General features: G+C 38.2%; 1 protein-coding gene across 29 annotated transcripts in view; it reads left to right on the top strand.

Annotated features, from left to right (window-relative positions):
• The window catches only part of LOC114152148 (calcium/calmodulin-dependent protein kinase type II subunit gamma), a 58882-nt gene that overhangs the window by 15355 nt on the left and 20051 nt on the right, over window positions 1–23476 (top strand). For 21 of the 29 annotated variants that reach the window (XM_028029905.1, XM_028029913.1, XM_028029927.1 and 18 more), the window contains 11 exons: window positions 1742–1801; window positions 6110–6164; window positions 6312–6377; window positions 9569–9641; window positions 11739–11841; window positions 12882–12965; window positions 14178–14272; window positions 14717–14839; window positions 14987–15070; window positions 17616–17658; window positions 19374–19436. In XM_028029905.1, coding sequence (XP_027885706.1) covers window positions 1742–1801; window positions 6110–6164; window positions 6312–6377; window positions 9569–9641; window positions 11739–11841; window positions 12882–12965; window positions 14178–14272; window positions 14717–14839; window positions 14987–15070; window positions 17616–17658; window positions 19374–19436 — 849 coding nt within the window. The remainder of the gene's footprint in view (window positions 1–1741; window positions 1802–6109; window positions 6165–6311; window positions 6378–9568; window positions 9642–11738; window positions 11842–12881; window positions 12966–14177; window positions 14273–14716; window positions 14840–14986; window positions 15071–17615; window positions 17659–19373; window positions 19437–23476) is intronic. The other 8 variants (XM_028029920.1, XM_028029910.1, XM_028029925.1 and 5 more) reach the window with 1 other exon arrangement.

Here is a 23476-nt window from a genome sequence, read left to right as displayed (position 1 = left end):
GCCAATTTTAGCCAGTTGATTTCCAACCGGTAGATTGCTAACTCTGGGTTGAGGGTTAGTTTGCGCTTCAAGGTGGGAGTTTTAAGTGTTCTCACCTTGTTCACAAGTGAGCGTTGAGTCTAGGCGAGGAAAGGTTAGATGGATTTGATTGGAGCTGGGTTGGTCGTAATCTGGGCACTGTTCAGACTTGCTGTGGATAAGGGTGCATTCACACCATCCCTGTTTAGTCCGCTTTACTTGAACTCTTGTTTGACTAGAAAGTCCAGTTCATTTGGGCAGGTGAAAATGTGCAATCAAACTCTGATGCGGACCAAAAAAGTGAACTCTGATCCGCCTAAAAACCTTGGTCTTGGTTCATTTGAAGTAAACTGTAGTGTGTTTCAAATGTAGTAGTAATAATAATAATTTTAATTATAACTCCCTGTATATCTACAAATGAAATCTCAAAGGGCACATTCACAAGCTGATGATGGCAAGCTACTGGATTGTAGCTACAGCTGCCCTGGGGCAATCTGACAGAAGTGAGGTTGTAATTTTTGCACGAAGGGTCTTGCCCAGGGACACAACTGATGAATGTGGGCAGACCAGGAATCGAACCAGTGATGCACCGATTGTAGGGCAAACTCCCACCACCACCGCTACCGTGTATGTAGGACTGGAGTCTGCTCCAAAATCTGGAGTCAAACTTTAGAGCAGGGCATTTTGGGTATATACAACCAAAGCAAACGTGTAAGTCTAACGCTGCAGTGAGAAAAGGCTCATGATCTGTTGCCAAACAGAAATATGAGAACCACTAACTCCATTTTTGTTTGCATTTCGTGAAAAAAGGAAATTGCCCTCATGTCTTCTTCAGAGGTTTTTGTGATGTTTCCTTCATTAGATACTGGTGCAGCGCCAACACAGGCGAATGGAGAACAAGTTTTTCAAAGGGTTTGGATTGTTTGACGCAGCGTAGTGTGAAAGCGAACTGCACCAGCTGAAAATGTAACAAATGTTGCAAATTTGGTCTCAGAACTGAGTCCATCAGGTGTGAAACTTAAAGGTCTTGGTTTACTGACCATTTTCCAACCTTCAATAATGATTATGAAATTAGATTTTAGACATTTTATTGGGGTGCTATTGGTAAATGTTTCCAGGCATGGCTCTCTTAGGAACTACATACTAATACCTTGGGAAGTTGGAGAGTGTTTCTTGGACTGGGGTGTCTGGGTTTCACTTCTGGTTACCCCCAAGACTCAATCTCAGATAGGCAGAAGACAATTAAAGGGTGACATGTTTTTTCTCCATAAATAACAGCTTCTTCAAGTGACATTATTCTATTATTTATTATTCATTCTGTGCATCCTCTGTACACATGATTAATGGGATTGTCTTGGTTCTGGCCTGTGGTTTTGTCTCTGGTCCGTCTCTCCCTCTGCTGTGAGCAGTAACTAAAGTTGACTGTGCAGCCAAGCATCATTTCTTCTTCTTTTTTCCTTTTTTTGTTTACAGTTTCCATTAACGTTGTGAGAACGTGCTGCTAGGAGAGTGCACCTCTTGTAATCTAAAATTTGAATCGTTTTTTTTTAATAAGTTCATAAAACTGTCAAAATGGTTATGTAAAATAGTGAAAATTAGCTTTTTACTGCTTACTAAACATGTATACGTTTCTCTCAGGTTACTTTTGTTTTAAACATTTTAAAATTGTTTTTCTTTTTTCCATCTTGTTCTAACTTGTTCTTTTTTTCTTGTTTTCCCTCAGACCACCAGAAGCTTGAGAGAGAGGCTCGTATCTGCCGTCTTTTGAAACACCCCAACATTGGTAAGTTTCTGTGCAGATAAGCAGACGTGGATTAAGTTTCTTTTTATTTTCTTCTTCATGAATAAAGAATTTCCAAATGTATTAATTAATTAATTTATTTTGAGAATAACCCCCTGAGATGTAGCATCTCCTTTTAAACGGGGTCCTTACAAAAACATAAAATACAAATACAGAGCATACAGAAATTAAAAGTTAAGTAAAAAATGCAGTTTTTTTTAATGGCGTACTTGTCTTTTACCATTTTTTTTTTTGCAAAAAAAAAAAAGTCACCTCCACCATTAATGTCACACACTAATATTTCAGACTGCCATTAGCTTTGATTAAGGCATTCACTGCGTTTTTTTATAAGCTTCTGCAACATTGCAATATTTCTTTCCATCCAGTTGCAATACGTTTTTCAAAATCTTGGTAAAAAAAAGAGTCTGACCTCCTTCAAAACATCCCAAAACTCTCAATGTGGTTAAATATCTGGACTCTGTGGTGACAGAGGTGTGAAAAAAATCTCACTCTCCCTGAACCACTCGTTCATAATTTGAGCCCGATGAATCCTGGTATTGTCATCTTTGAATGTGGGCGTGCCATTTGGGAAGAAACCAGCCGTTGATGGAATAACCTCGTCATTCAGTATATTCAGGTCATCAGCTGGATATTATAGCTCGGCTACAATAGACCCTGGGCATGATGGGAGCATCACTTCATCTGAGAAATGAGAAGCTACTTGTTGCGTTGGTTGGTGCCAGCTGAAAAATAATCACCTCATGCTTCTTCTTTTTTTTTGCTTTTTATTTATCTCAAGTGGATTAGATGTTGCTCAAAGGGTTTAGTTAGTCTCAGTTGACTAAAGCTCATCCACATACAGTATCTGTCCCTTGTGGAAAACTATAAACATAACTTTTGACTTTCAACTTTCTTCTTGCCACTATTCCTTGAAGACCAGATTTGTGGAGTGAACATTTAGTGTTTTAACTCCTGAAAGCTGTGTATCTCTGCAGCTCCTCCATAGTTACCCCAATCCTCTTGGCAGGTTTGTATTTGTACCGTAATCTTTACTTTTTGAAATTATGAGTTGAAGAGTCCTCTAAGATGTTCAAAGCTTGGGATATATATAACTTAATGCTGCCTTAGGTAATTTCTCAACTTTATCCCTGACCTTCTTCATGTTTCTGGTCTTTTTGATGCTATTTGTTCTCTAACAAACCTCTTAGTTCTTCACATAAAAGTGTTTATTACTAACTGGTTGACTTCACTTTCTTTAGGGGTATCAGAGTAAAGAGAGGTAACACCAGGACAGCACAATATATCACAAATGTATCTTGTGAGCTACTGTAGTTATTTAAGTTCTGTACATTCAGGCTTTCAATAAATATTTCTTTCAGGAGGGATACAGTATTTTTTTATTTATTCTGGTAGCTGGAAAGATATTGCTATTCTTTACAGTAAGTAATATTGCTACAGCAAATTATCCTACATAATAGCATATCACCTCCTTTCCTAATATTATTCAGCCCCAGTGAACGAACGGGTTTAAAATTTTTATTTAGAAAATAAGGATAAATACTGTGAGTTTAGATAACATTATGTGGCAAAATGTACAAAAGTTGATGGTATGATAAATGTTTGAGGAACAAATTGTTTTTTTCCAAGCAGGTCATTGAACTAACCATGAATTACAGAAGCTACCATTTGTAAATCACACAAAACGGGTTCAAGGATTTTTATTTACTTTTATTCAGAATTTCTGAAAAAGTAACTCCTGGAGGAAGTTGGAGTGTTTAAGTTCACCATGAAAATCACACATTTGTATGGTCAATTAAAGCAAAAAAATTCAGCAGCACATTATTAAAAATTATTGTATAATTGTCTTTGTTTAAATTCACCTTGTGTATTTCTATTTGTGAACCATTGGGGTGTGATTCTGTTATTTTGTCAACGTTTGTTCTGTTTTGTTGACATATTTGAGTGCATGTGTGCTTCCTCACCTGCACAACATCCTTTACACCATTTGTCACCGAGTGAAACTGTTAGAAAATTAAAAGCTACTTTGAAATTAGCTGAATAGATATGAATAGATTATTACTGAGATCAAATTAAACCCGAGTTCTGCTGCTTGTGCTAACATTTATTTTTCTTATTCAGTGTGATCGCCATTACTCATTTTTACATGCTGTACATTTATATAATTGTTTCGGTTTCAAACGTTTTTATTGCCTTTTTAAAGCAGCACTGAGGATTAAAAAATAATGCAGAGTCTGGCTTTAATAGGGATGTTCAATAGCGATAGCTACAATGAAAGGACAAAATCAATGCCACCTTTAGCGCTGCTCTCCTTATTTCTCTTCTGCTCATGTCCTACTTCTCTCTCGCCCCCCCAGGCATTTGCTCACCCCTCACCTAATCTTCCTGTTATCTGTCTTGTCTCTATAGATTTTTTTTCCCCCTCATCCTTTTCCTTTCTCCTTTTCTTGACATATCTTTGCGTCGTCTACGTTCAAACTTTAGACAAAGGAGGGTACAAAAGAGGAGACATATGGAGACACGAAAGCACAAAGAGAAGGAAACAGATGGGAGGAGGAGGGAAGAGCAGTCACACTTGTTTCTTGCTGCAGGGGCATCCTACTTCATCTTATTATACAACTGATATGCACTTTACATAACTATAACTGTTTGTCTGCTGACACTGAACCTAAGCTGTATCTCAGCAGGCGTTGAGGCTATCGGTCGGACAGCGTCCTGATTTGTCACCATGCTGCTGGTCAGTTAACTTGACAGGTTTGGCTGCTGAGGTTGCTGCATGACCGCAGCACTGTGGCATTATGCAGTTCTCTTTACCAAACTGGGTTATTTGTGTCACCAATTAGAAAATACAGTCTCTTTACTATGAAAATGAAACTTTAAATGTCTAGTTCACTTTTCATTTTTCTAGTTTGTGCTTAAGGAGCCACAAAGCAGACATTTAATATAAGTACTAATTACTACAATCATTATTGGATCAGCAACTAATGTCTTTTTTGGACAAAATGTTGTACAGTTGAAACCAGGGGTGCACCGATTGCAGTTTTCTGGCCAATCCCTGATTGCCAACCTTTAAATAGCCAGACCTGCTGACTCCGATTTTGGCTGATACCAATTTCTTTTTGTCTGAAATGTTTTCTAAATATAGCAAGAAAGTCACTGAATTGGCAACAGTAGGGTGACTATTGTTAACTGCAAATGTGCAGACATGACGTGGTGGGCTGGTCTAAGAGTAGAGCAGAAGAAGATGGCGGTTGATTTTAAAACCTTCGATGAGGTAGATAAGATCGGTGGATTAGATCGGCTTCTGATGCAATTATCGGCCGATCACCAAGATCCCAAAATTAAGAAAATCATAGATAAATTGGTGCACCCTTGGTTGAAACGAGAAGTTTATGTACACCAAATAGCAAGACATGGCCACCTTTCAACAAAACATGAACACCTTGTTTTTGTCTGTCTGAAGTTAAACCAAACCAAACTTCTCTTGTTTAAGGTCAGAATTATGAGAGTTACTTGTTAAATGCCACAATAAAGAGAGAAATGATCTGTCAGATTTATCTGGATTTTGATGTGTTCAAAATCAGAACTTTTCATAAAGAATAATTACCATATCTAAATAATTGTTGGCCAACCACTGTGAATGTTTTCCATTGTTACATCTTTTCTCTGTTGGTGTACAATTTCTCTCACTGCGGGTCACTAGAGTCCTAACCCCTTAGAAATTGTGATTTTGGGACTGATATGTTAATAATAATTTATAATCAGTTCTAGAATTGCTTTAGATCAGAGCAGGATATGTTTATCTTTTTCCATATAGAACCAGCACAGATGCAGCTTGGTTTGAATGATTAGTTTCCTCTGCAACATAAGAGTGAGGAAAATGTGCAAAAAGAAGAAATGCCTCAGGGGGCACAGTATATATGACACCCATGTTTGTTGGAGGTGCTTACTTGCCCATACTTGGGTAAAGCTGAGGTTTCACAGCATTGTGCTGGTTTCAAAACAAGAGCTATTTCCTTTGGCTGCTGCTACTTTTGTTTCACATGTTATGCAGTTAAAGGCAGTTTGAAAAGCTAATTTCATGTTTGCATGATGGCAAAATTTCCATTCCGGTGATTGAACTTCTGTAGCTCTTAAGATAAAGAAAACGTGCTTTAGGAGTTTCGGTTTTGCAGTTTCTTTCTCTTTAATTTATGTCTAGATTTAACCACCAAACACTGCAGAAAACCTTATTTCTTTCATCTCCTCGCTGTTTTTATTGTCTGCTCTCACATCCTCCCCTCTCTCTTGCAGTGCGACTTCATGACAGCATTTCAGAGGAAGGCTTTCATTACCTCGTCTTTGACCTGTGAGTATATTCTGTGCACGCACACGCTGACATTTCATCCATGCACATAACCTCGCTTTGTTTGTGTATGCTAACAACTCCTTTCTCTATCCTTCCTGTCTCATCGACTCTCTCTTTCTCCAAATTCTTTCTTCTCCTGTCCCTCAGCGTGACAGGCGGAGAGCTTTTTGAGGACATTGTAGCCAGGGAGTACTACAGTGAGGCTGATGCCAGGTAAGATCCCCCCACCCAATGTAAATATCTATGCAGATACAGGCAGAAATGCACAGTGTAGCCATGTGAAAACATATCACTGCCACACACATGCACTGCTGTGTCTTGATGTGCTCACACACATAATTGGTTGGCTTGTATTCTTGTCAGGAAATGCATCCTCCCTGTCAACAAGTGCAGTAATGTAGCTTTCTCCCTTCTCTCACGCTGCACCATTTCTGTCGGTTTTATTGCGGCAAGAATAAGCCGGTAACAATGGATCAATTTTGATTATTTATTTGGTCATTGATCACAATAATCTGCAACTTTTTAACCCTAGTTTAATATCTCCAACGTTTGGGAAAATTAATTTTTATTATAATTTTTTTGTCTATTTTCCAGTTAGAGAATAATATTTCTGCTTTGGTCATTTTTACTGTGGAAAAACCTGGTTATCAGCTATATATGAGACATATTAGATGGTAAAGCTAATCCAATCTATGTTGATTGCATTTCAACTCTAATTAGATCTGTACAATATATTAAATCTGAATTATCAACTAGTATTGGTGTGTGCTATATTGCACATGCTAATATTGTCACTTTGAGACAATTTTTAACTAATTTGATTGTAATGGGAAAAAATAATGTAAGGTCACCCAGGCAAAGATTAAGAAAAACTTTGATTTCTAAAAACATTGAAACTGGAAAACATAAACATCCAAAAATAAACAGACAAAACAACAATAATTAAAATGGATTATGAAGTTTCATTTCAAGCAGTTCCAGTTATTTAACCAACTGGCTAGTCTCTATTGACCTTTGTTGTACACCTTAAGCTCTCAAAAGATAATGGGAAAACTGGAATGACTGAAAAGAGTCAAGAAAATATTAATCTTACTTTCGGTTTTTCTCTGGAATATTAAGAAATAGTATTGCAGTAATAATGTTGAGATATTGTGCAGCTCTAGGTCTAATTCAAAATTGTTAAATACTCAAATAAGGCCTGGACTGATTACCAGAATAAAGGTAGACCCGACTTTTAAATGTTCCTTCTCTACTAATTGGGGGAAATATCGACAGTTTAATCGACTCCCTGCATAATCATTAGTCCCAGCCCTATTTTAGTGGTCGCAGACATACATTATTTATTTATTTTGCTGTCAAGGTATGTAGTATTTGTCAGATTTTTCAGCTGAACTTTAACAGGTTGCATCTCTTCGAGCTCATCTTTGGGGAAAGTCCTCATTTTAACATATTTGTTGTAAATGTATGTCCTCTTTAACAACCAACCAGCCTCCCCACGCTGCTATATGTTAAACTGGGTTAATGTAATGCTTTCTCTGCTTTAATATATGTTTTTTAAGCTTAAAAAAAAACTAAACACAGTGCCGTTTAGAAGTTCACATTCACTCAAAATGGCAACAGCTTTCATACTTATTTTGAGCCTTTAATCATACATTATGTTTTATTTCTTTATTTCATAATTTACTGACAATACACATTGTTTTTTTAGCAGAAGTTTTTCTAATCCCCACTGGGTCATAATTATACATACAAGCTCCAATACACCCCACTAATATTTGCACTTTGGCAAGATGTTTTTGTATCCATCAGTAAAACTTCTGAGTGGATATTTGATAGAGTTGCATGAAGAGTTGCAATGCAGTTGCTGAATATCAGTTCTGATTAACCAACTGCCCTTAATGAGCTTTAACATATTGACCTCCAAAACTGTGCATTGCTCAAGGAACATTATGCAGGCCGTACTTGTTTCTTAGCATCTAATAATTATACAACTTGTTGCATTTGGTAAGATGTTTAATATTATCACAAATGTAGTATTTGTTATTGCAGACCTTGATATTGTGTTTTGTGCAGCTTTAATATTTGATCACCCTTAGCAGAATAAATAGACAGAAATTTAAAGTAGTTGGCTTCCTGGCACTGACTGGCCTTTTGATGGTAATCCAAATAATTTCAGTGTTTCAACCATGGCTGCAGCTCCTGATTATTCTAACCCATTTCCTTTCATCCGAGGTGGGCAGTTTGGGTTTCATGGTTGAAAAATTGGACACAGCTGACTGTTCCTGCTGAGAAATGCTAGTCAGTTCTGGTTTTGGAGTAGACACACAAAGGTTAATATTAGTGATGGGAAATTAAATGATTAGTTTATTCTTTTGAGAAACAGAAAATGTTCAAAGACAATAACCCTGATAAATTTAATAACACGCTCAAGACACAGCATGTGGCTTATCAGGCAGCAAACTTTAGCTTTTTTACAAGATGGAGAAGAGATTGCAACTAGTTGTGTGAAACAGCTTGTTTTAAAATATGCAGCATTTTCACTCTTGAACAGTACTTCAAAATGTGTCGCTATACCATTGTTGCTGATAAAGTGGAACATGTTTTACTTGTTTTAGGTGATGGGAGCTTAGTTTTGAAACTAAATGTTGTTGTTCATGTGTCACATGTTTAATTTGTTCTTTTACTCAATTTATATGAAGATATTAAAATAAATAAAATTTTAGAAATTGGATTGTTGGTCTGAAACAGTTGTGATAATTATTTAAATAATTAAATAAAGAAACATGTTGAGCAATTTTTCTCCACATCTAGTCTATATTAACCTTTCAAAAAAAAGACTTGACCTCATTTACACTGAAAATGTTTACACTGTATGCTTAAATCTGATTACAAATGAGTTTAAATGAACAAATCGTCAAATAACCCACAAAAATAATGCCAAATTTTAGAAAGTTTAATCATGGGGAGTGGACATTATGGATCTGATGTACAATTTTAACCATTTGTGAATTAATCTGAGAGTTGTGTACTGTGTAATGTTTATTATTCCATCCTGAAAGAAGAACTGTTTAAATAATTGTTACTTGCATCAATTAGATTAACTTCTGATGCTACATCTATACAAACTTCCTACTTTTTTCTCAAAAATGTACGCCATAACTGCCCCTAAATGCGCAGCAGATGCGTCTTTCGCTCCCGAGTGTCTCTCTTGAGGCTGCTCTTCCTCGTGATTTCTAGATGATGTTGCAGTGAAATGCAGTTTTGTAGTGGCACGAAATTCCCGCAGGCTCCGGCGAAAACACATGACAGACAAATCATGTGCAGCGAACGTCATGTTTTTGTGATGAAGGCCAGTGGCTGACACTTTGCCCTGTTTGTCCTCTTTTCTGTCTCCCTCTCTGTAGTCACTGCATTAGTCAGATCTTGGAAAGTGTCAATCATATCCACCAGCATGATATTGTGCACAGAGACCTCAAGGTGAGTGAGACGACCACGCACACTCTCTTACACACACCTCTGCTCGTGGCCATGGCAACACACAGATGGCTCTCAGTCTCCGTTTCTTTCTCTTGCTGCAGTTTTTCTTCCATTCCTGTTTTTTTCTCCCCTCATCTCCTGTGTTCCCCTCCCGCTTTATTTTTTCCCCCTCCGTTTCTCTATCTGTTGTCACATCTGTCATCCTCTCTGTCCTTGACCGGAGTTGCGCGTATGTGCTCATGCATGTGCGCCCATGCTGAGCACAGAGATGGTGAGTCACAATCACGTGGAGGGGTTCGTCTCCCACCTTTGGCACGGAAAAAGACGAGGAGTCAAACAATGCATGCATGCATTTTTAGTTCTGCCATGAGCAAAGAGGTTAGGGCATAGCCACAGGAGTTGCCAGGACAACCTGCGTGACGACATGCCTCTCGTGCAACATCGTGGGAGGGGCTTGAGTTGACCTAGATTGCTGATTGGCTCAGTTTCTGATTGGCCTACAATGCAGGAAGACGGCTTCTATGCAACCTCTATTTTTTTTTTTCATAAGAGAGTTTCTCTAAGTCAAAGAGGCGATCTCTTCACAGGTTCAAATGTTCATTTTTACAGATTTTTACAGTTTGAGAACTTGTGAAGTTGCACCAAACAGTTTCAGTTGGTCACATGGAGGTAGAGTAGTGCCCTCCGTCCCCCAGCTGGTTGCTTAGGAGACATCCATCCAATCATCCATCCATTCCATCCACCCATCTCTCCATCCTTTTAACTATCGTTTCTCTCTATCCATCCCTGTTTTCTGTCTCGGTTTCCTGTCCATGCATCCTTCTCTCATCCATCTGTCCATCAGTCTGTTTCTCATCTGTCTGTCGTCCGTCTGTTTTTCATCCATTCATCTGTTTTCCATCCATCATCCCTCCATCCGTCTGTATTCATTCATTTATTCATCCTCCGTCCATTTGTTTTCCATCCATCCATCCTTCCATATGTCTTTGTCTTGTCATTCATTTATTCATCCATCTGTCCATTTGTCTAAGCATCAGTTTGTTCGTCCAGTCACTCATCTGTATGTGCATCCATCTGTCCATCTATCACCCTTTCATCCATTTCTCCATCTGTCCATCCATCCATCCATCTTGCAGGTTCCCTATTTAAAATGTTTGCCATTTCTCATCTTCATCTGCCATTGTGAACATTTTCATACTTTGCTAATTTGAGTCTGTAAGTTGTGTTTTGCTGAATTCTGACGTTTACTGATTTCCCCCCACATCCTTACTGTGCCACCAAGCATTGCTTAAAAGAGAGAACATGTTTAGCAGTTTTCTTAATATTTGGCCATTTTTATTTGACTGTGAAGGAATTACAAAGCGAGGGTTGCCAAATTAATGTCTGTTCCACTTTTATCTTACTGTTAATAAGGTAAAGGAAATGTGCATTACAGTAGATGTTATTGGTTGTTGTATTAACAGGCTGAAAATGGCGGTGTGTTTTTAGCTTTGTCGCATTTAATAATCGAGGAATATAATCAATTTTTCAGTATTTGACCTGCGTCTCACCTGCGCAGAGCCTTTCGAGGGAAACATACAATCTCTGGTGGATTGATTGGTGCATCGCTACCGAAAACATGCCTCAGACTTCGATGTGCAGTTCCTGTGTCCCAGAGTGACGCTGTTACCTCGAGCGCTGCATGGCTGATTTGTTAGCCTTTTATCCTGAGTGGGCTTTTTCCAGCGTTCCTTCATGTCCCGCTGCCCAAACTACAGCCCTTTAAAACGCTGCCACACATGCCGCCTCTCGCTAAGTACATTCTCCGTTTAGCATGCAGCGTGCAGTTCTGCCCAAATGCCTCCCGAGTGGTTTCCATGGCTACCAAACCATGCCCATATAAGGTGTTGTGAAGATTGCTAACTACCCATCCTTTCCCCTTTCTTCTCTCTTTTTGTGGCTTTCTCACACCTTTTCTCCACCCCCACAAAATCTGTGTCAAACGCATCAAAAATAAATATTTCTGAGAAAGAGCTCCACTGACGAGTGTCTGCAATTATCTTCATCTCTTGTCCTACATTCTGCTTCTCCATATGTGTGTGTGTGTGTGTGTGTCAGCCTGAGAACCTGTTGCTGGCCAGTAAGATGAAGGGAGCTGCAGTGAAGCTGGCAGACTTTGGCCTCGCTATCGAGGTGCAGGGAGAACAGCAGGCTTGGTTTGGTAAGAAATCACACAGAAACTCATGAATGTCGTTTTAGCAGTGGATAGTTTGAGTTGTTGCTAAATAAGTCTGATAATCTGCATAGGACACACCCACTGCTCTCAGAAGCAAAGTCACTTCCTCTTTGTAGTTTATGCTTGGGTAATTTTATCTTGGCTGACAGCTGAGCTGCCTCTGTTTGGCAGAAATGAGTTGATTATGCTGCATTTTCTTGTGACTCCAAACGAGAAGAGGGTAAAGTATCAGAAAAATTTTACTCCAGTAAGAGTAGCACAACTTTAATGTAAAAAGTAACACGTAACCATTCAAGAAATTACTCCAGTAAGAAAAAAACATGCATAAAAAGGTGACCTGAGTACTGATTGTTCATCATAATACTTGATTTTATGCTATATTTAAAAATGTCTGACAGAAAAAATATAAAGGAATGTACAAATTCTTATATTTTAAAGATGGAAATGAAAAAAATACTACAAATAAATTGTTACAACATATTGAATTTACTCAGAAGAAAACCCTAGCAAATAAAATCTTTAAAAATAAAACTTATGAAACTAATACTTACAGTAGGTAGTGTGTGTGTGTATATACTGTAGGTGCTTTAGGTGACAATATTTAGTGTTTACTTTATATTCTTGATCTCCAAATGGTACATCAGGCTAAGCAGATAGGAAATATTAGAATAACATAGCTTGTGTGCAAACAGGAGGTCCCACTTTTACATAAATTCTAGGTGTGTGTCCTTGTTTGGTGCATTTTAGTGTTACTCTGTGTGTTGAGTTTTCAGAAACTTTACTCAAGTAAGAGTGGTTATATTTCATATTAATATTACTCGAGTAAAAGTAAAAAATACTGTTCTGAAACTTCTCCAAAACATAACTCAAGTGAATTTAACTAGTTACTATCCATCTCTGTCATCTGTTCTTCCATAAGAAGACAAAAAGGTCGCTATCATTTGGAAATTTCATACAAATACACAAAGTCCAGGTGATAATTTTACTGGTGTCTGATCACAATTTCTGAATTTTCTTTGGGTCAGGATTTGCTGGAACTCCAGGTTATCTTTCCCCGGAGGTGTTGAGGAAAGATCCCTACGGCAAGCCTGTGGATATATGGGCCTGCGGTGAGTCTGACCTCACAATTTTAAAGTCCCACATGTTGGCTTTAGCTAAATATAAACATTTTCCTAGGGCTTGGTGATAAATCGATTTTATCGATTCGTCACATGTTTGGTTTTTGGAAAATCTGAATATTACCAGAATAAAGTCGTAATTTTATGAGAACTCCAACAAAGAAACCAACAAAAAAAATTAAATGTGGAAAGTTGAGCATCTTGTGAAGTTATGTTTAAATTTTACAGATGATACTTGATATAAATACTAAATCTTTTAACACAACAATATCAAATTATTATCAGTAGGAGGACTTTGAAATGATTGTCTATTTGAAATATAGAACCACTGAGCTTTTGTCCTCATTAAAAATAACTCTTAAGACTTTTTTTCTGCTAATATGATTACTGTTCTCGTAATTTAACAAAAATTCTCATAGTCAGGCCCTAACAACTCATAGAAGGGATGATTGAAATAAAAGCCTTTTTGAAAATATTTCCTGTCATTTGTAATTTTCTTTTTGAGGATTAATAAAAATGTATCTAGTATAAATAAAATCAGAGATTTTATTTGTGAGCCATATCTCTTAGTCTTACTATGTTTTATAATTTTTCTTTGTGGTGTGGTCTTTATTCTGATATAACAGCTTTATTTTTGTTAGTCTGAGGATTACAGATCTGTGTCAAGAAATTAAAGTATCATCAAGAAGCATTTCTGTTAATTTTGATGATTATGGCTCACAGCAAATGAAAATATAAATGTAGTTTCTGTGAAAAATGGGCAACACGTTTATGCTGTTATCCCTTGTTCAGGAAGGAATTCACATAGATGTAGACTCAGTCCTAGATGTGTCCATGTGTGGCGGCGCTTGACGCTTGTGCAGGCTTTTGTATCACAGTTTTTCCTTCCACACAACTTTACATTTTTATGAATGAATAGAGCACTCTTTAATCAGCCACCTTTCTTTTTTCGGCTCATGGTTTTGTGGGCCATAAGGTAAAAACAATCAGAAATAAATTATTGAAAAATATCACTCATACAATGAATCTATGTAACATAATGTTTCTTTTTGAATGAACTTGCTGAAATAAGTTACGTTTTCCTCTGTGTTTTCTGTTGTATCCTGTTGTGGAGCGAACCACCTGTTGCTGAATGCTTCTTATTGTCGACCACTTCATCCAGTTTTGTAACATGATCTTTCCTCCCGCCTCTTCCTCCGCCAGGTGTTATTCTGTATATCTTGTTAGTTGGATATCCTCCTTTCTGGGATGAAGATCAACACAAACTCTATCAGCAGATCAAAGCTGGAGCGTACGACGTAAGTGCTCTTTGTTTCTCTCCGTGCGTGTGTGTTGGTGTGTATTTGCAGTGGGTGCAGTGCAGAGGTTTGGCTAAGCACTTTTTGAATGTTTAATAGCGTCCAATCGAGATCTGGTCCAAAGCTATTGATCCTATCAGGGCTTTCCTGACGCATTGCAGAGGTGTGTGTTTGTGTGTAAGCAGGAGAATGGGAAGGTGTATCTTCTAGTTGCTGTTTAATCAAGTCACACTGCAGCGTTTTGTAGAGTTCATCCTTCTGCACTTGCAATATAACAATGGCTTTTGCTAACTTTATAATAAATCTTAAAGTGGTGCTCAGATGTTTGTATTTTTATGGTCAGAAATCTGCAGAAAATCTCCAGCAGGTCTCTTTAATGAGGAAATATAGATTTTAGCTCTGTTCTTCCTCCCATGTCTTCATTTATGTTCAAAATGTCCACAGTTCCCATCTCCAGAGTGGGACACTGTCACTCCAGAAGCAAAGAACTTGATCAACCAGATGCTGACCATCAATCCAGCCAAGAGAATCACTGCTGAACAAGCCCTGAAACACCCATGGGTCTGCGTAAGTGATCAAGCTCCCCACATATCACCCAGTCACACAGACTGCTTTAAATTATATTTACTGATATATAGATTCAGAAACATGTTAAAGCCAATTATGTTTTGGCTTTAACAATCAATCACATCTTATTGCTTTGTTCTCTTACAGCACCGTTCTACGGTGGCGTCCATGATGCACAGACAGGAAACTGTTGAATGTCTGCGTAAATTCAACGCTCGCCGAAAACTCAAGGTAGAAATCTTCTGGGATTTTTCTTTTTACACTTTACAACCAATGTAGCGAATCTTCTGACAGGATTTAAAAATGGTTTCCCTGTCTGCCACGAGGATTTCCTCTCATTAAACTTAATTTCACTCAGTGCAACTTATTAAATCTTCAGTTCATTGCTAATCTCAAGTTTGTGCCATGTTATAAAGGATTTAGTTTGGCTCAAATTGAATTCAAATCTCTCTGCTTTACTTAAATAAAGTCCAGTCATATAGTCAGATCCAATCACAGTTCAACTTTATTTCAGTCCTAATTATAATATCATACTGTTGGGTAGTTTTTGTACATAAAGCCTCATTAACACGGCAAGATATTTTTGCTGATTTTTAACCAGATTTTCCCCTTCTGTTGCATCGATTATTGTTATCTTATTGTCATCTAAAGATGATATCAGGAATATTGGGGATATCCAATATGTTGGATTGTCTTGGCTCGGTATCCCAAAGGACAAACGAACACGCAATCTTTTAAATGAAACATGTAGCCAATCAGGAAGTGACCTGACAGAAAGACGGAGGGAAATACAAAAGACAAAACTGCTGCAGACATATTTCTACCTGATGACAATCCAAAGCAAGCAGAGTTTCAAGAAGACAAAGCTTGATGCAACATGTGGACCTCCAGTGAAACACACAGCGGGATGGTTTAAAAGCAAAGATAGCAGCTAAGCTCTCCTGCAAAAGGCAGCAAAAAGAAACTATAGCTTTTGATTCCTAGTTATAAATTTCTTGATAATGTTTTTAAAAATGTTAATGTTTCTTTTGTTATTCCATGCATTCAACAGGAGTCCTTACATTTAGATCTACTGTACAACTAAACATAGAGCTAACTAGGATTTCACTTCCTGCTAATTATATGTTTATATTATATATTATATACTTTATTCCTTTCTAGGGAGCAACACTGAAATGCTTTAAATGATGTCTAGTAATAGTTGCTGTAGTTTGCATTCATGGTCGTTCATGCAAACTATTGGAATCAAGCAGCAACTGTTCTGTTTCTTCACATCATTTAAATTCTTTTGCATAAATAAAGATGTAACACGACTCTCTGCACTTACTGTAACGGTGCCTTGCAAAGGTTTTCACACCCTTTCAATGCTTTTCTTTATCATGTTACAACCACAGACTTCAATATTTTTCAGTAGAATTTTAAGTGATAAAACAACCAAAGTAAAAGTATAGTTTTCAAGCGTTTTTACAAATAGAGGATCAAAAACTACTGAAGGAAACGACAAGAAAACCTCCGAAGAATATATGAGTGCAACTTCCTTCTGCACAAAATGTAAACAAAAAATGGAGAAGATTTTAGAGGTTTTAGAATTTCTCTTTTCTCTTTGGTAAAAGACAACGAACCATTTCTCCTGTCGGCGCCAGACTCTTGCGGCTGTTTTGGTTGTATTTACCCAGAATGCCCTGCGTGGTAGTCTGATTCCTGCATTTGGAGTGGCCTCCGCTTGTCATTCAAACTGCGTCAGTTCACTTCAAGGGAACCGAACCGTTGAGTTCACTTCAAATCATCTGAACGGAGGTTTTTAAGTGAACCAGAGTTCGTGTTTTTGATCCACATCAGTTCGGTTTCACGTTCACACTTCCCCAAACAAACCGAACTTTCTAGACAAACAAACTAGAGTTCAATTAAAGCGGACCAAACAGGTGTGAATTCATCCTTACACAACGCAGTTTTGCTTGTAGGGCCAAAATCCTAATTTCTGTCTCCTCTAGCTAGATGCCCTTTTTGCACATATTAGCTGCTTGCGCTACATGGATTGTGGCAAAAACATTCAGATTTGTGGAGTGCACAACTAACAGTTATTCTGTCAGCCGATTCCCCCTCTCTAAGCTGATTATCTACGCAGCTCCACTCATTAGGCCTCCTGACTCCTGCTCTTGTCCGGTCTTTGTTTAGTTGGCGTATGAATTGGAAACTTTGTGATCATGTCAAACCCTTTTGCATTTCCTGATTATAAACTGAGCCGTAATCTGTCTCTCATTACGTTTCACAACATAACCTGACTTTTAAGCTTTTCCACCATTTTATTCCTGACCTCAGTCTTCATGAGGCTGTTTATTCTCCAGTTTTCTCTAACAAACCTCTGAAGCCTTCACAGAACTTTATCTTTAATTGCACTCGGGTGGATTCTTGTGAAGGTAATTGGTTGCACTGGACTTAATTTGGTTGAATATAAATGCATGCCACTCTTTTTTTTTTTTTAGATTAACATTAAAAAGTGAAAAAAATCCCTTCCTCTTCATGGTAATTATGTAGTACTTATCACATATCACATAAAATTAAAAAAAAATATTAGTTTGTGGGTTTTTTATGTGGCAAAATAAAAGTGTATGGATATTTTGCTTTTGCTAAATTTGCAGAATAATAAACCTTTTGTTCAATTTGAACTGAAGTTAAAATGGTGTAAAGGAAGAGCAAAAATCCTACCAAACAAAAACTTCTGTTCTCTCTCCTTGTCTCTTTCTCACGTCTTCTCCTCCTTCGTCTTCTCCTCCAGGGAGCCATTCTCACCACCATGCTGGTGTCCAGAAACTTCTCAGGTGGGTGTGCCCTTCGCCCTCTGCCTCCCACGCAGAACATGCAGAGGGAGAGGAGGAAGGAGAGTGGATAGAGTCCTCTGCACCTCTTTTAACCCCCCCCACCACACACACACACACACACTCACACACACTCACCCACTCATCCTTAAAATAACAATATGCTTTTGTGTGTGCAGAAGAGTTTGGACGCTTAAAATGTTAAACTGATCTGAAACGTGATGTTCCTGTGTGTTACAGTAGTCGTGATAAATCTTTGAGAGCTGATATGTTTTTTAGATCGTCATGTATCAGATTGTATGTGAGTCTTAAGTTCTGTCTTTGTCAAAGTTAATGTGTTTCTCCCTGTTTATCTGTCTGTGTGCGTCTCTCTCTCTTTCTCTTCTGCTGCCATGGAGAGTTTGCATGTTTAAAAGAAGGAAAACAGATTTTTATTTATTTTGTTTTTATTTATATTTTTTAGAAGATTCTGATGTTTTGGGGAAGCATGTTGGTAGAAACGAGTGACAATTAAGATTCAGTGTTGGGTTTTTTTGTTCTGTTTTTTGCTAAGAGTGACTTGTTTTTGCTGAGGCCCTGCTCTCAGTTTTCAATTAACTGGTCAGTCGATGGTTAGTGATTTCAGCCCTGGATCTAGGAGTCCACAGCGGGTGCACATATTTGCTTCAGCCCGCTTCAATAAAGTGTTGAGGTGCATCTCAGTGAAGTTGAAGGTCATTGATAAGCTGATTTATGTTTAAAAAGCAAAACTTGAAGCATTTTGCACACCAAGGATATATTTCAAACGGATTGTTATTGAAAATTAAAATCATCCCAAATTCAGTGAGTCAGTAAATTAGATTAAGACACACAAAAAATATTTTTAAACCAGAAATGGAGAGGACTAACCAAGCAGTGAATAAGCAAAATTTGTCTGAATAACCATGGGATATTATCAAGAGGAAGACAAAACACAGAAACCAGCAAAGCAGCTGAAACAATCTGAGATTCATAAATAAAAAAAAATGCTGATCTCATCAATGCTTCACTGCATTGATGCAGAAATTATTGTTAAAGTTATCCTGTAAAAATATTCAATGCATATAGTGCATAGTACATGGATAAACATTTCAGTCTGCTGATATTTCTTGTTTTTATTCGTAATTCCTGAAAAACTGAACTTTGGATTTTATTAGATGCAATTAGGCCGGTCAAAATAACCAGAAATTATTGCAGTAAACGATAACATTGTTGTTTTGAGGCAATTTTCAAGTGATTTATTGATAATGGCATAATAATACAACTTCGCCTTTCCAAAGATAAATGCACTTTTAATTGTGTGAAGGACGCTTAACACTGGAAGTAAAATGGAAATAAAAACCACACACAACTGAAACCATAAATAAAATACATTATCTTCTCTAAACAAAATTTCCATTCAAAAATTATTAATCAGAATGGAAATTATCAAGCTCTTTTTAAGTTATCACGCGATTAATTGATTTATTGCTTATTGTGACAAGCTTTAGATGCAAGCTATAATTATTACAACTTGAAATATAATTTATTTGTGCAATTAAACAGTTTAATAACCTTTAGAGATAACTCTCTGAGATGCTCCTCCATTTGGGCTGAAGCCAGCACACCGCTGAGGTTTTCTGGACCCAGACTGGAAATAGTGAGAAATGAGCCGCCTATTTTGCATAGCTCCTCCCAACTGTAGCATTTTTGTCCAATAGTGGGCCGGCAGCATACCAACTCTGCTGCTGCCGCCTCCTCCACGGCCTCACTGGCTCAGGAAGGTACGTCCCAGAGACACGCCCATCCACTTCCTCTCTACACACACAGCCTTTTTTGGGGGGGTGGGATCCATAGCGCAGGTTGGCCCTCATTGCCATCCCCCATATTCCTGCATGGAGCGTCTGCCAGCTTCATCATTAGCATTTGCACATGACTCTGCATGCATACTCAAATAAGTTTTGCTCACTCAGGGTTTCATTGATTTGTTTTTGCTCTATATGGCAGAGACATCAGATTTTCCTCACCCTATCATGAACATTAGCATCAGTTAACAGTAATCAGCCTACTTTAGTTTGCACTCCAGAGTTCACATTTCACCACCACTCAACCACAACCATTTCATTCACTAGATTAAGTCCTCACACCCCTGCGATCCTCACCAGCTGGATCTGGGAAGGCTGGGAAGCAGGATGAGGATGGGGCTTGTGTTCTGGGGGCGGGAACCCCGAACTGCAGGGGGTTGGCAAGAGCTGGGTTGGCGTGCTGCCATCGTCAGACCTGGTTCTGGAGAAATGGACGAAAGGGGCAGGTGTTGAGGGGAGAGAGGCTTTGATGGAGACTCTAGATACTATTCAGCCTTCCGGATTAACCTCTGGAAAAGGAAGCAGTCTTAAGGCTCATCTCCCCCTCTTGAGGCCTGTTTAGGTACTTTTGAGCAAAACTTCACCCCTTGAAAGTGCCGAAATAGGTCTCTCCTCTTCTTCTGCCTGAGTGGAGACAGATGGCAAAGGTCGGCGATTCCAATGGTGGCTCCGTGGATATATTAATGAGAATAAGACAGTGTAGAGCAAAGTGGATCCTCTGTCATCTTTTGACGGGAGAATCTTCTTTGCTCTGCAGTGTGTATGTAAACGGAAAGTTAGGTTTTTCTGTTAGGATGTGTGATTGTTTGAGCTGAGCTTTTGGGGTGTTTGTGGTGCCCTCCAATGCGGGCTTCCTCGCTGACACTGGACCAAGGTGCCTGGTTGTAAGTTTGCTAATATCATGTGTGGCGTCGTCACTCTAGACTTGACTCCTTTTCTCTTCTCCTTTTAAAATCATCTGAATATGTTTGGTTTTTTTGCCCTCTTTTGTTGCGGAGCCCCGTAGGGTATGCAGGGGTGATTTATTTATTTATTTATGTACTTATTTTTGCGTTACCTTGCAAAAGTATTGAATTTCGTTGCAATAAATTGGTCTATTTTGTATACAATGACATTGATGACAAATGTCAATTTATAATTGTACCTATGTAGACAGATAATGGTTCTAAGTCAAAACATGTTTGTACATTTATGCAAAATTCACATTTTGCACATTTTTATATGTCCATTTGGGTCTCAGCTGTTTCTAAAAACAAGCGCTTATAAAAACACGCAGCCATTTTTGTATCAATATGTTAATATTTTTTGGTGTCTGGAAAATGAGAAATTTAAAACAAACTCCAATTAAGTCAAATTCAACAGGCATTCCACTGTTACTTAGCAACCCCAACTGAGCTCCAGCACATTTGGTCAGCTGGCTTTACCGCTGTATGTGCTGCACAATGGCTGTTGGAAAAAACAAGTGCTTTGTTGTTGACTTACCATCCATAAACAAACTTGCTGCATTGTTGTTAGTTGCACAGGAGGCTCCACTGCTGCTTTTCCAATATGTACATTTGCATAATTGCTAATCTGTTTGCTGCCATTTTCATGTGCAAGTGTAAATGTTGAGTTGGGGGGCGTGGCCAGCAGCGGTTTATTTGTATTTAAAGTGACAAGAGGCTCTAAAACATCTCATTCTGAAATGAGCTCAATAAAGGCAGAACAGACCAGGACAAAATCTCATTATTTATGGATGATTTCCTGCAAAACAATGTGATGAACACGTTCTTGTTAGCTAGGCTAACCTGTCCAAGGAAACATAATAGGTCATCTTTAACTCTTATCGATCTTGTAATATATTTCGGTGTAGATGGGACTTCACATGAAAATGGCTCTTTATTACCCATTCAGACTAACAGAAACAACCAAAACTGTAAGATAGTGATATCATCCTGTGAAAAAAACTCAAAAATAGTCTTTCTTTTTTTTAAATTTGAGGGGTAGCGCAAAAGAAAAAGAAATCCCCCACATCACTGAGGGGGCTCCGTATTATGCCACTCATTACTGCAAAATCCAAGCCTTCTTGACTGTAAACGCTTTCCCGCACTTATTTAAGTCTGGCAAAAGCGGGGCTTTGCAGTTTGCTCATGATGTTACCCTACAACGACATTAAATGTAAAAACTGGCATATTTGCACCTTCTAAGCATCTCTCTATTGTCTCTGAAGTTGTTTTGCTTTGCTACCTTTTGCATGTGGGTGTCCTGTGTGGTGAAATCCTATAAAATGTTCTCTGGAGATGCCTTCTTCTGATGCTTCCTAATGCTGTCTCCGCTGCTGCTCACTATTCGGCGCTTTGCTCGAGTGGTGAAGGCTTCCTGTGGCCGGTCATCTTGACTTCATCTGTGCTGTCTTGTGTAACTCGTTATCCTTCAAAATTTGGAGGGGAGGCCATACTTGGGAAGCAAACGAACAAGGCAGCACTATACCTTCACAGAGTGCCTTGTAGAAGTCGCATTTTGTCAAATTACAGCTACAAACTTCATGGTTTTTATCCAACAGACAAAACACAAAGTGGTGCATCATTGTGAAAACGAAGGAAAAAATGTATCTATCTAATTTTCACATTTAAAAAAAATTTTCTCCTGTATTTTGACATTCCTAAATAAAATCTTACTGAAGATACTGAAGTAAGTACAGTACAAAAACAAAATCTTACCAGGTATTTTTGTTCTTGTTTGAAGTGCAGATATCAACTTCCATTACTGAATAAACTTTAAAATCAATCTGTTGACGGCTCCATTTATTATTGCGCTGCTGTGTTACGTCAACGTTCTTCTTCTGCACATGCAGTTCGCTTTGGGGATGTAACCCGTTCATACAGAAGCCCCATTTGGGTTTAATTAATAATATGAGCGACCATGCAAAAAAAACCTGGATTTCTGCAGAAACTATTATTAATCATAAAGACCTGCTGTGTGAACGTAGACTATCAGTTGCACAATCCATAATTCTGGTCTTATGGAAGAGAAACCATGAATCCTTTTCTTTTCACTTTAAAATGCACTACTTTGTGTTTATGTATAGCATAATGTTGTTATAAAAAACTTTGAAGTTTGTTGTAGCATGACAAATGTTTAAAAAGTGAATGATCACTGCAAAGTAGTACCAACACTACTTTGCACTGCAGATGGAAAACTGTTGACTTTTTTTTTTTTTTTTATCCAAGATGTTGTTAAATAAGGAACGTGTTTTGTTATGATCAGTCAGGTCTTCTGTCCCCGGTTGTGGAATGAAAACTTTTCTTCATCACACATTTTTCCTCTTTGGATGCTGCATGGCCAGATCTCAAGATGAAAAGTAGCCTATCAGCCAAGATCGAGGAGCATGAGTTGTCACTTGAAACTGTTTGCTGCTGTAAATGCTATGCTCCTTATCTCTAATCTCTCTTGTAGTGTAATTCTAAGCCATCTGTTACAACCCTCCCTTGAACCCTCCCCTTCCCTTCTCCCATTTCTTGTTTGAAGGTAAGAAACACAAGATAAGAGTTTTGAAAACTGTGTGTGTAGGTAGCAAAACAAGTGAAAAGGAAGCAGACATGGAGGAAACTGGTCGGAGCCTTTAAAGGAAATCAATGATTTACATTAACCTAACTCGTCACAGTGAGTCCTGGCGGCGGTTTGAGTCTGACCATCAGCCTCTCCTAGATCTGCAGGGGTCTTCTCTCAGACAGGAAATGGATTTAGGAAGTTTACTTTGCTCTCAGGTTACTCTTTTATCCCCCAGATAGCAGTGAATGGATTAAGATGTGAATGGGTTATTTGCAGAGTGTAGCAACCTGTTAAGCTGAGGGAAAATTGCACCACAGGTCCATTAAATGCATGTTATTCTCTGGAAACATCTAGCCTTACTCGGTCACAAAGGGAGGCCTAATAGGGTTTCGTAGATACAAAAACTGGAGATCGAGATCTCAACAGAA

Source organism: Xiphophorus couchianus, chromosome 10 (assembly GCF_001444195.1).
Source record: "Xiphophorus couchianus chromosome 10, X_couchianus-1.0, whole genome shotgun sequence".
NCBI classification, from domain to species: Eukaryota; Metazoa; Chordata; class Actinopteri; order Cyprinodontiformes; family Poeciliidae; genus Xiphophorus; species Xiphophorus couchianus.
Note: the sequence above shows the minus strand (reverse complement) of the source record. Positions and strands in the feature narration are given on the sequence as shown.